General features: G+C 38.2%; 1 protein-coding gene across 1 annotated transcript; it reads left to right on the forward strand.

Moving 5' to 3' along the window:
* The first annotated feature begins 289 nt into the window (after positions 1–289).
* Positions 290–11,226, forward strand: LOC106942241 (tyrosine-protein kinase ZAP-70-like). The gene is made up of 12 exons (XM_015025470.1): positions 290–694; positions 3,127–3,287; positions 3,389–3,527; positions 3,624–3,705; positions 4,243–4,265; positions 4,345–4,384; positions 5,397–5,601; positions 5,694–5,900; positions 7,767–7,959; positions 8,089–8,229; positions 8,333–8,445; positions 9,815–11,226. The coding sequence occupies exons 1-12, from the start codon at positions 290–292 to the stop codon at positions 9,930–9,932; spliced, it is 1,827 nt and encodes a 608-aa protein (XP_014880956.1). The 3' UTR covers positions 9,933–11,226.
* Positions 11,227–12,168: the final 942 nt, after the last annotated feature.

The raw sequence follows: 12,168 nt of genomic DNA on the forward strand, positions 1-12,168 counted from the left end.
ATTTGCACTATAAACTAGACCAAAATGACTTGGTAAAATTATGTTGAAGTAGTGCTACTCTTACTTGAGTACAACTTTTGAGGATTCTGTCCACGTCTGGTTCTTTTTTTCGTTTTGTAAATGAACTTAGACGGATGAGTAGGGCTGATAGAGGAAGATAAGAAGTGACACAAAGTGAATTTAAATTCCAAAATTACATTTTCTTTTCTTCTTTCTATCCAGTTTTCTTTGCCAATATTCGTCCAGAACTTCAAGAGCAGGTTCAGATTGACTCCTCCCAGGCCTCAACATGTCGGTCGACCCCGCGGTCGAGCTGCCCTTCTTCTACGGCAGCATCAGTCGCTCGGACGCCGAGCAGCACCTGAAGCTGGCCGGCATGTCGGACGGCCTCTTCCTGCTGAGACAGTGCCTCCGCAGCCTCGGAGGCTACGTCCTGTCTGTGGTCTGGAACCTGGAGTTTCACCACTACACCATAGAGAAACAAATGAATGGGACTTACTGCATCTCCGGAGGGAAGCCTCACTGCGGCCCCGGGGAGCTCTGCGAGTTTTACAGCAAGGACCCCGATGGGCTGGTGTGTCTCCTGAAGAAGCCATGTCTGCGTCCTCCAGAGATGCCCGTAAAGATCGGCGTTTTCGACAAAATGAGGGAGAACATGCTGAGGGAGTACGTCAAGCAGACCTGGAACCTGGAGGTGAGGCATGAAATTCATTCATTCTGTTTAAGACGTGCAAATTCCTTGTTTTTAAGGGGGTTTAATTTTACTACACTGCAGTTCTTAGGACTGAGTTTAAGGAAGAGTTGGGTACTAACTAGTTACATTTACTCAATTACTTTTACTTGAGAAACTTTTCGAAAAAAAAATGTACTTTTAGGAGTATTTTTATTACCCTGTAGTTTGTACTTCTACTTGAGTAATTTTACTATGAAGTATCTCTACTCTTGACTGAAATTCATGGATTTTCTACCCACTGAATGAAAAACAAAAACGTTTTAACAAAAAATCCAGACACACCTGCAGGTTTTGTTTCATAAGTTTTTTATTGAAAGAAACTGATTTGGAATTTTTTTTATTTTGTCTGATTTTCTTATTTTTGTGACTTACATGAATTATTGTCATTTTCGTCCTTAAAATACCAAAATTTCCACTGAAGTTTATATTTTGATCTGCCTGATTTTGTAACTTTTAAATATTAAAAAAATGATCATTTGTACTTGAGTAGACTTCTTACCAAGTATTTTTTTCACTCTTACTTGAGTAATTTCTTGGATGGCTACTTTTTTCCTTTCACTTAACTAAAAATGTGTTGAAGTAGTGCTACTCTTAATAGAGTACAGTTTTTGGGTACTTTACTCACTTCTGGTTTAAGGATGCCTAATTTAATGTGAAGCAAAAATATTTTCATTTACTTTCTAATCCAGTAAATTAAGACAAATCTATTAATACACTGCAAAAACACAAGATCTCACCAACTGATTTTGGTCTCGTTTCTATTGCCAATATCTTAGTACACTAGAAATGAAACAAAACTAACTTATAAGTAGCTTTTCAGCAAGATAAAGAAGCTTGCTTTAACTCAATAATTCCTTAATAGTGACTAAAAAATACTTGTTCCATTGGCATATTATTTTACTTATTACAAGGCATTTTTTCAATGTTATATGTGAAATAATCTGCCAGTACTAATACTTCTTCATCAATGTTAAACAACCTGTAATAAGATATTTGCAGTAGAGACTAGACCAAAAATGCTTGGTAAGATTTTGTGGTTTTGCAGTGTACAGCACCTTAAAAGATCTACACTGAATTCATCTGCAGCTGATTAAACTCACCAAGAAATTTAGACAATTTGAAACTTTACATTTACTTAAAAGAACAAAAATGGAACATGTATGACTTATAACAAGTACATGAGAAAGTGCGAAGTGAAATATTCTGCCAGCTGAGGGTTAGAATTAGAGTAAGACATTTTGGTTTTTAATGTGGGAAAAAACACTGGCAGATCAGGCAAATTAAATCTCCAAGAGAAACACTTTGCAGAAGTGTTACCCTTGATCAGGTTGAGAAAAATCACAATGTTAATGACAATTTCACTTAAATATTATTGCACCAAAACGTTGCACATCAGGGATTTGAGTCGCTCCTTCTCACATTATTTGTACACATACAGCTAAAACTGGATGTTCACTAAAAAGACAATCATTTTTTCTCATTGTCAGATAATAAATCAGATTCACCATTTTAGATCAGATGGGGTTATCAAAAATATTCCTATTCCTGGAAATGTTCGAGTGATAGAAGGCCAACTTTGTAACTGTCTTTATGCGACTCTGAAGGTTCAGGTCAGAGTTCATCACTTTACCCGAATTTCAGGCCTGATCGCTGGTTTCTAGCTGAAATAATTGAAGCTGTGCGTCGTTTCTAGATAATTTCTCTTTAGGTCCAAAGATAATAACTTCAGTTTAGTTTCTGGTTAGTGACTCGGAATAATAACAATTTGAAGAGTTATATTAACTAATCTTATTTGTTGTTATAAATTGAGCTAATGGGAGCATGTAGATATTAAACTGGGGGTGTCCCAGGGTTGAACCTTGTGGAACCCCACATGTGACTTCTGTCCGTTTTGATAAGAAATTACCTACTAACACAAAGAAGTCCCTGTTTTTTTACGCAAGATTCAAACCAGTTAAGTTCTGGACAAGACAGTCCTACCCAGCTTTCCAGTTGCTTCAATAATATAAATAAAATAAAAATATGATAATCAATGATTATCCGTACATGAGTACTTAAAGGCAACCTATTATGCAAAATCCACATTTTGCACATTTTTGTACATGACATTCTACGTTATCTAGCAACCCATATGAAGCTCTGCCTATCACCTAGCAACCCAAAATCCAAACTCCAGCACGTTTTGGTCAGCTGGCTGTACAATGGCTGCTGGAAAAGACTAGTGTTTTATTGTTCAGAAATCACTTGCTGCATTCTTGCTGATTGTGCAGGAAGCTCCACGTCTACTTTTCAAAGATGTACAGTTTTACAATTGCACATCTGTTTGCAGCCATTTTCACATGCGGGTGTAAACGTTGAGGACCACTTTTAACATTTCTGCTGCGTTTGTTCAGGGAGAAGCCATGGAGCAGGCCGTCATCAGTCAGGCTCCTCAGCTTGAGAAGCTGATCGCCACCACCGCCCATGAACAGATGCCCTGGTATCACGGAAAAATCACTCGACTCGAAGGGGAGAGGAGGCTTTACTCTGGAGCACAGCCAGACGGCAAGTTTCTGTAAGCCTCACAGCTCTGCCTCTCTGTGTTGCCACTTGATGTTTTGAGCTATCAACATCTGAGATCTTTATGCAAATTATTATTTTTTTTGTGTATGTTAGTGTCAGAGACAGAGACGAGGCTAATTCGTTTGCGCTCTCTATGATGTACGGGAAAACGGCTTACCACTATCAGATCCAGCAGGACAAATCAGGGAAGCTGGCTATGCCGGAGGGAACAAAGTTTGACACACTGTGGCAGGTAGAGCCTCCATTTTCTTTTCTTTTATTATTTTTACCTTTATTTCTGCAGCAGCTCAAGACCTTTAAATGACTGTAACTTCCTCTGCCTGTTCAGCTGGTCGAGTATCTCAAGATGAAGCCTGATGGTCTGGTAACTGTCCTCGGGGAGGCCTGCGTCAACGGCAAAACTGTAGAACGTAATAAAACATGTTGTACTTGTTCAGTTATAAATAGCAAAAGTATTCATATCCCTTAGAATTTTCCACATTTTGTCATAGTGCAACCTCCAACTTAAATTTATTTTATTGGGATTTTAACTGAGACAAAAAGAGGATCTGTGTTTTAGGATAAATGGAGAATTATATTTCCATCACACATAGATAGTATTTTAAATAAAGGCATAAGTTTTAAGGTCAGGCTCCTATGACCACAATGTTTTTTTTTTTTGTTTGGTTGTCTCCTGCATGGCTCGTGTCATTCTTTTAACAATAGCTTTCCTCTTCAGTGGTTTAAGTTTATAATGCAAACTTGCACCACACTTTTTAGTTATAAAAAGGTTTGAAAACTATGCACAATTTTCCTTTTAATTCACATTTATGCCATGTTTTTGTGCCAGATTATCCCATAAAATTTCAATAAGATACACTAGAGTTTGTGGTTGTAGTGTGACAAAATGTGAAAAGGTTCAAAAGGCATGGATACTTTTTTTATTTGTGTCTCTTTCAATGTTTCAGAGAAACCCAGTGTTCCTTCAGAAGTAAGTATTCACATCCATCTCTGTTAAAATTCAGCTCTTTTTTCAACCCATGAGATTTATCTGGATGTTTTCCTTTCAGAGGCGACCTCGACCGAATGCATACACACCACCGCCAGGAGGTCAGTTATTTATTTACATTGTAACGCAGCACTTTTATTACCAAACTATGGAGAGCAGTTTCATCAAAATTGAGTGAATCTGCTCAATTATTTTATGAACAAAATAAATTTTGTTATTCATAAATATTCCCATGAAATAAAAACAAAAATATTGCTATTGTCAATCATATTTTAATTTGTTTATTTCAAGATTTATTTAATCTTTCTGCATATCACATTTTATTTATAATTTTGTAACAACTGAAGATAACAGTTACTTGACTGTGTTATTGTTAAAACCCTATTGTCTAGGGGTTCAGAGAAGTGTCCAGAGAAAGAAGTGAAATTTAAAATTATTTATTACAAAAAGGATAGTTTCACAAACAAAACACAATACAACCTAACTCACTCAAAAGAAGACTAACAAACTAAAGAGGGTTAAGTGAACCTCCACCAATTAAACAACAATAACCAAACAAGTTAGCCTAAGCTAAATTTAAAACAACCCAAAAGAAAAACACTAAAGGAATACTAAGGAAGCACCAAACACAAGTTTCTAGATTGCTTTAAAGTCAGTCAAGATCAGAGTTAAAACTGCTAAGCAGAGCAAAAATGGGTCAGCAGAACAAAGTACTTCAAAGCTGCCCAAACCAGTCATCAGCCACAAACAGCAAAGCTGGGAGACACCTGAACAAAGCCTTCCAGTCGCCTTTTATAGGGTGCAGGTGGGCCTCATCAGTCTGATTGACTGGGTCATCATCTGCTGGTCCAATGGTGTTGGTGCTTTTCTGCAGCCAATCAGCAGAGGTGCTAGAACAGCCCCTTCTAGATGTCAGGGGCTGTTAACAGCTATAAAGTGGCAATATATACCCAGAAAACACATAATACTGACCCTTTAATACCCTTTATTTAGTTTTGCTTAAATAGAACATACTCTGTTCCCAGTATACTTTTATGCATGAAAACAATACTACTATTTGGACGTGGAGCTTATTTTTATAAACACACTGAACATGTCTCATTCCTCTATCAGCTGCTGCGCTGGCCTCAAAGAAAGTTACTTCTGTGCCTAAAGAGCGCGACCTTCTGCCCATGGATTGTGATGGATTTAACCCATATCACAACCCGAATGAGATCAAGAAATTCAACATCCAGCGGGACCAGCTGATCATGGACGAGGTGGAGCTCGGCTCTGGAAACTTCGGCTGCGTCAAGAAGGGCGTCCTCAGGACAGAATCGTGAGATTAACACTATTTTTTTACAAAACCAGCAACAATATTCCACACGATTTATGACTGCTTAACGACAATATTTAACTCTGTAACCACAGAGGCCAGGTAGACGTGGCCATCAAGGTGCTGAAGAGTGAAAATGAAAAGCTGGTGAAGGACGAGATGATGAGGGAGGCAGAGATCATGCACCAGCTGGACAACCCGTTCATCGTCCGCATGCTGGGCCTTTGCAATGCCGAGCACCTGATGCTCGTCATGGAGATGGCGGCAGCCGGTCCGCTCAACAAGTTCCTCTCCACCAAAAAGTGAGTATGCAGAGGGGAGAAAATAAATAAATGTCTTTAAAACTATTTGAATGGAAACAAATCAATACATTAACTTCCTGCAGTGTTTATAAAACACAATGGGGAAAGAACATTAATTTAAATGTGACTTCTGTGTCTCTTTGTGTGAAATTAAAACTGATTTTAGATGCATTGCTGCTCTAACACACCTGAATCATATGAATAACTCATAACTCATACCTTTTAATAAAATTAATGGGATGCTGAAGAGGTAATTCAATGATCTGATTGAGCAGAGAGACATATAAAACCTGCAGGAGAGTAAAATCTCGAGGACTGCAGTTGGCAACCAGTCAATTAAAAAATATATTTGTACATCAATACAAACAGAAGTCATATGTCGGGTACCAATAGGTTCAATCCTGGGATCCGTACCATTTGATATCTACATTCTCCCTCAGGTTATAACAATAAATAAGATTAACTGTGCAGATGATTCAAAGCTCTACATTACGATGTCACCAGGTGACTCAGAACCCATCCAATCACTGAACAGATGCTCAGAACAGATAAATGTGTGGATGTGCCAAAACTTTCTCCGGCTAAACAGAAACAAAACTGAAGTTATTATCTTTGGACCTAAAGAGGAGCGAACTAGAATCAATGCACAGCTTCAGTTATTACAACTAAAACCTAACGATCAGGCCCGAAACCTGGGAGTAGTGATGGACTCTGACCTGAACATTCAGCGCCACATAAAGACAGTCACAAAATCAGCCTTCTACCACCTGAAGAACATCTCCAGGATTAGAGGATTTATGTCTCAGCGAGATCTAGAGATACTCATCCTTGCATTTATCTTTAGTCGCATTGATTACTGCAACAGTACCTTCACAGGTCTGCTGATCCAGAACGCTGCTGCTGGCATTCTGACTAGAAATAGAGCACATAACACCAGTTCTAAAGTTCTTCCATTGGCTCCCTATAGCTCAGAGAATAGACTTTACTGTTGTTAGTTTATAAATCACTGAACAGCTTAGCACCACAATACATTAAAGATCTGCTGCTGTTGCATCAACCGTCCAGAACCTCTCAGATCTTCTGGTTCTGGTTCTACTCTGCATCACCAGAACCAGAACCAAACTAGCTAGAAGAAGTAGCATTCAGCTTCTATGAACCACAAATCTGGAATAAACTTCCAGAAAACTGCAAAACAGCTGAAACACTAACTTCCTTTAAATCTAGACTTAAAACCCACCTGTTTAGGATTTCTTTCCTTTAGCTATAAGTGAAACATCGATCAATATGTTTGATGCATATTTGCTTGATGATGGGATTTACGAATTCCATCATGTACTGTTTATTATTTGTTTCAGAATTGGTGACTATAATGTTTTTATGATGTAAAACACTTTGAATTACCTTGTTTTTTAATGTACTATATAAATAATTTTGTCTTATGTCAGGGTAAGTACTCAAATGAGCATTTGTAGGAGGCTAATTTCAGATACAAGACAAGATTCTTTTCAAATTAACCAAAGATTAAGTAAAAAACAATTTACACATTAAGTAAGCAGAGGATCTGAGAAGTAAAAATACTGGAGAATGAGCAAATATACTGGGAAGATCAGCAGAAGTTAGTGGATTAGAAATATGAAACAAAAGATGAACAAAGAGCTGGAACACATGAAGGAACCTGAGGACATCTAGTGCCAACAGCAGGAACAACAAGTCCAAGCCATCAAACTGAGCAATATTTAAAAAAATACTTCAATATAACAAAACCAAACCAAGATAAACAGAAAATAAAAGCATCAAATCACAATTCCTCCATTCAAGACAGACTATCATTATTGCTCAGACTCTCCTTGTTCGTATCCGTCTCAGGGAAACTGTGTCTGTGGAGGACATCGTCAACCTGATGCACCAGGTATCGATGGGGATGAAGTATTTGGAGGACAAGAACTTTGTGCACAGAGATCTGGCAGCTCGCAACGTCCTGCTGGTCAACCAGCAGTTCGCCAAAATCAGTGACTTTGGGCTTTCCAAGGCACTGGGAGCAGATGACAACTACTACAAAGTACGCAGCCACATTTCTTTAAGGATGAGAGACAATAATCACGGCCTACTATTCATTACTAAATGGAATAAGAAGTCTTTAAAAGTAAAATTGTTGTGTTTGCTTACCATCAATTAATGATGTTTCCAGGCTCGTACAGCAGGTAAATGGCCACTGAAGTGGTACGCTCCAGAATGTATAAACTTCCACAAATTCTCCAGTAAAAGTGACGTGTGGAGCTTTGGCGTCACCATGTGGGAGGCCTTCTCCTACGGAGGAAAACCCTACAAGGTAACAGCAATCTGCAAGAGTGAATTTATGAAAGATTCTCACCAGGATCTGAAGAACTCTTAAGCGTCATGCTACAACTTCTACCTCTCTGACTTTTCTCCAGAAAATGAAAGGTCAGGAGGTCACGGCTTTCATTAACAACGGGGGCCGTATGGAGCGTCCGCCAGCGTGTCCAGAGAGGATGTACACACTGATGAGAGAGTGCTGGACACATTCGTAAGAAACCAAATCTCATTCACCTCGCAGTTGACATACAGAGCCTCGCAATGTATTTACACCCATTAAATGTTTAGTGCAGGGGTGTCCAAAGAACCCGTGATCACATTTCAAGAATATCCTAAAATTGGTTTGTTGCTTCAGCAAGTTGATGTAGATCTACATTTTAAAATCTTCAAATGGAAAATGTAATGTGTAATACAAAGTATTCATCCAGGGTTTTGCTTTTTATTTAACTTATTAGTAATATTGATCAAAAACATCCAGTGGTTTTTAATAAAAGGCAGACTTGGGAAGGCCCATTTAGCAAACTTGGGGAAAAAAGAGTGAGCCATAAACTTTTCTTGTTGTTAAAAAGAGACAAAACAATCCAGAAAAAGATGAAAAGTTTAGTATATGATTTTCTGTTTTTTGTCTTAATCTGGCAAACCTGCAAGACCCTTTTTTATTTTAAATCTACAAAGAACTGATTGCTTATTTCATTAAAATGTTGTGTATTTAGTTTATTGATCAAGTAAAAATAAAAATATAAAAGTTTTTGCAATTATAATTAAAGCACTAAAAATAGTTGCAACTTGACATTTTTTCCTTCCATTCCAAAAAGTTTGGGCATCAGTGGTTTAGTGCATTTTATCTGAATTTTATGAGACAGACCAAAAGTTGTGAAAAAGAGGGGAAAAAATTTAACGGATTTTTACAAATAAAATCATATGGAGTGGATTAGTTTTCAGTCCCTTTCATTTTGGCATAAACTAAACTCAGTGCAACCAATTACCTCAGTAATTCATGCTGCATTCCAGTTGTACTTGGAACTGGGAAATTCTGACTTTCCAGTTGGAAAAAAATCAACTGGAGCGCCCTCAGGTTAGAGTTGATGGGAAAGTAGGAGATAAATACATCCTAGAAAACTTGTTTCAGCCTATAGAAGATTTGAGACTGGAGTGGCAGGGATGCATGTGTCACGTAAACCTCAAGAAAATACACTAAACAGCAACTTTATATTATGATCAGTTATAGAAAAGTGCAATGGGTCTGAATATGTTTACATCTAAATCTAAAAATCTACAAAATAAAGAAACAAATGAGGACTTTATTCCATCCTTAGATAAGTAGAAACAAGAAAAAGTCCAAATAAAAAGAAAGTGTAGACAACATTTATAGTTTGCATCATTTTTATTTGATTGCTGCGAAGTTCCAAAGATTGAGTCAGGTTTGTTTTCAAACATGCAGCAAATAATAGTCTGAGGTGACATAAATGCTGCTGTATGAGCCTTGTATTATCAGATTGATAATAACTAAGGTTTTATTTATCACTTTTAGCATTCTAAACCAAGATCTCTCACATTCTTCCCTCTCTCTCTCTTTCCAGCCACGAGGATCGCCCCGACTTCAAGAAGGTCGAGGAGTCCATGAGGACTTATCATTACTCCATATCCAGCAAGGCCAAGCCTGATGGAGCCGAAGCTGCTGCCATGCCTAGCAAGTAGACAGGAAGACAGGCGCATTCTGTCCCACTGCTGCACAAAGCGTCCTTTCAACCAAGCGTTAAACTACCAAAACAAAGGGCATTTCATGAGCGGCGCATAATGATGAGCTTTGAATGCCGAGCAGATACAGCTAAACGGGCCTCATTGACAAAATGTGCATTTGTAAATTGTTCCTGGGTGTTTCAGCTGTGTCAGGAGGGTTACTGTAGGTTTGTGTGTCTGTCATGATCTGAATGTTAAGTGTCTTTGCATTGATGACAGAACTAATTCTGTGTTCTGGTATTTCTAGACTGTAATGGGACTCTATGGCACATGAAGTGTTGTTTTTTTTCTGTACTTCCACCTTAAAGCAGTTTGTCTGTCTTTATACCAAATAAAGCAAAACTAACAAAAAATAGATAATTTGAGTCCAAATTTTATGTTAAGTGATTCATATATATGGAATGGGCACCATAGAAAATACAAAAATATGTTTGTAGAGTTTATGGAAATTTAAATGTGTAACAATTTTTGTCATCCATTTTTTATTCTAAAGCCATCTTGGCTGTGTGGAATGAATGTGCAATGTATTAACATTTTTTTAAAACAACAACTTTGTCATCCTATTACAAACTTAAAGAAACAAAGAGACATCTGTTTATTTCTTAGGGATAAGATTTACTCAGCATCAATTATTGTCTTTATCCTTCAACCAATAGAAAAGGGTTTTTAATACTGTGAGGGTGAAAGTTGGAACAAAAGACCGGGGACGATTAGCTAATGGATTGCAGGTGTGAGGGGTTGCAGCCTGAAGAGACCTAAATCACATTTCCTCCCCCCACCCTTTTTGCCTTAATGCCACCTGTATCTGATTTCTTCATGACAATTTGAAAATTACAGATCGGATTTCTTTTAAGACCCAGGCCACTTAGATATGTGGTCCTAAATCCGATATGTAGCTGATCTTTTCAAATGTGACCTGAAGCTGTACCTGAACGTCATTGATACTCGACAAACGTCACTGTTCTGCGTCCTGTTACGCGCAACCGGGAAGAAAAACAACAGCCATGGCGGACGATCAAGAGGATTAAGTTTTTAATGAACTGGCTCCGGTTGGACAACAACTTTAAAATCGTAAATTATTCTCAATACCATCCACGTTTACTCCCACAAACACTGAGCACTTCTTTTTTTATGGTTCAAGTGTGACGTTATTGCGCCCTCTACAGCGCATGCGGGACATTTTTAGGTCGTTTGCGTTTCACACGGGAGATTACATACAAGTCGCATATATTTGGAATTGTGAAGGACCACGCAAAAAAATATATAAATCAGATTTCACAAGAAAAATCGGAATTTAGCATTAAGGCCTGCAGTGTGAAGCTCAGAGTAACCTTTGACAAAACACAAGGAATAGATTAACAAACTAGAATCACTGAGAAAGGACTGAACTAAACAAGGCTGGCGTAATCAAAACAAGAAAATGAGGAAAACACAATAATAATGGAACTAGAATGAAATGACCAAGACAACCCAAGATCCTAACGTTTTTTGATCTCTGGAAAACAAGCCAATATTTCAATGTTGAGTCTCAGTGGAAGGGTACTGCTCCGTTACCTAGCAACCCCAGGAAGTCCAGCCCATCACCTAGCAACGCAAGCGGAGCTTCAGCCCTTTTGGTCCGCTGGGTTCACCGTTGTATGCGCAGTACAGTAGCTCCTGGGAACTACAAGTGTTTTGTTGCGGGCTTTGTTGATCCCAACTATCGCATTTTAAAGTAAATTAAACTTGGACTGCTTTAAAATATTTCTGAATTCTGAAATGACCAAATTAAGATTATTGAAACTAAACTTTGAGATGGATTCCAACAAAACCATTTGAGGGATGGCACTGAAGCATTCGGTTTTTCAAGATTTAAGGACGCTATTACAGTGGCATAAATGGTTGTTATTGTTAAAACTTTGGCCCACCAAGGGGATTTTGAGGGGATTTTGTGAAAAGCAGTTCTTCTAAGGGAGGAATCAGGTCTGGTTTGCTTGCCTGCACAGCAACCATCTCATTATCTTCATAGTTCATAAGTGGGGGTTGAATGGAACGGGAAGTAAATAGGTAGAGTGGGGAACTATCTGCAATTATGTGAATACTGTACCAGCCTGCCGAGGAGAAAAGAGATGTGAGCCGCAAGGTAAAACTCTGACTTTCTCAGTTAAATTACAGGGAGAACCTGTACAGTCCATACAGAAAAACTCCAGACTGG

This window comes from Poecilia latipinna, unplaced genomic scaffold (assembly GCF_001443285.1).
Source record: "Poecilia latipinna isolate Pla-1442-1.1 unplaced genomic scaffold, P_latipinna-1.0 Scaffold4139, whole genome shotgun sequence".
NCBI classification, from domain to species: domain Eukaryota; kingdom Metazoa; phylum Chordata; class Actinopteri; order Cyprinodontiformes; family Poeciliidae; genus Poecilia; species Poecilia latipinna.

Bases quoted from the DNA above. Each gene is read 5' to 3' on its own strand.
- LOC106942241 (XM_015025470.1), top strand. From the start codon at position 290: ATGTCGGTCGACCCCGCGGTCGAGCTGCCCTTCTTCTACGGCAGCATC. The intron at 4,266-4,344 runs GTAAGTATTCAC...TTTTCCTTTCAG, and splicing joins AACCCAGTGTTCCTTCAGAA to AGGCGACCTCGACCGAATGC. The intron at 4,385-5,396 runs GTCAGTTATTTA...TTCCTCTATCAG, and splicing joins ATACACACCACCGCCAGGAG to CTGCTGCGCTGGCCTCAAAG.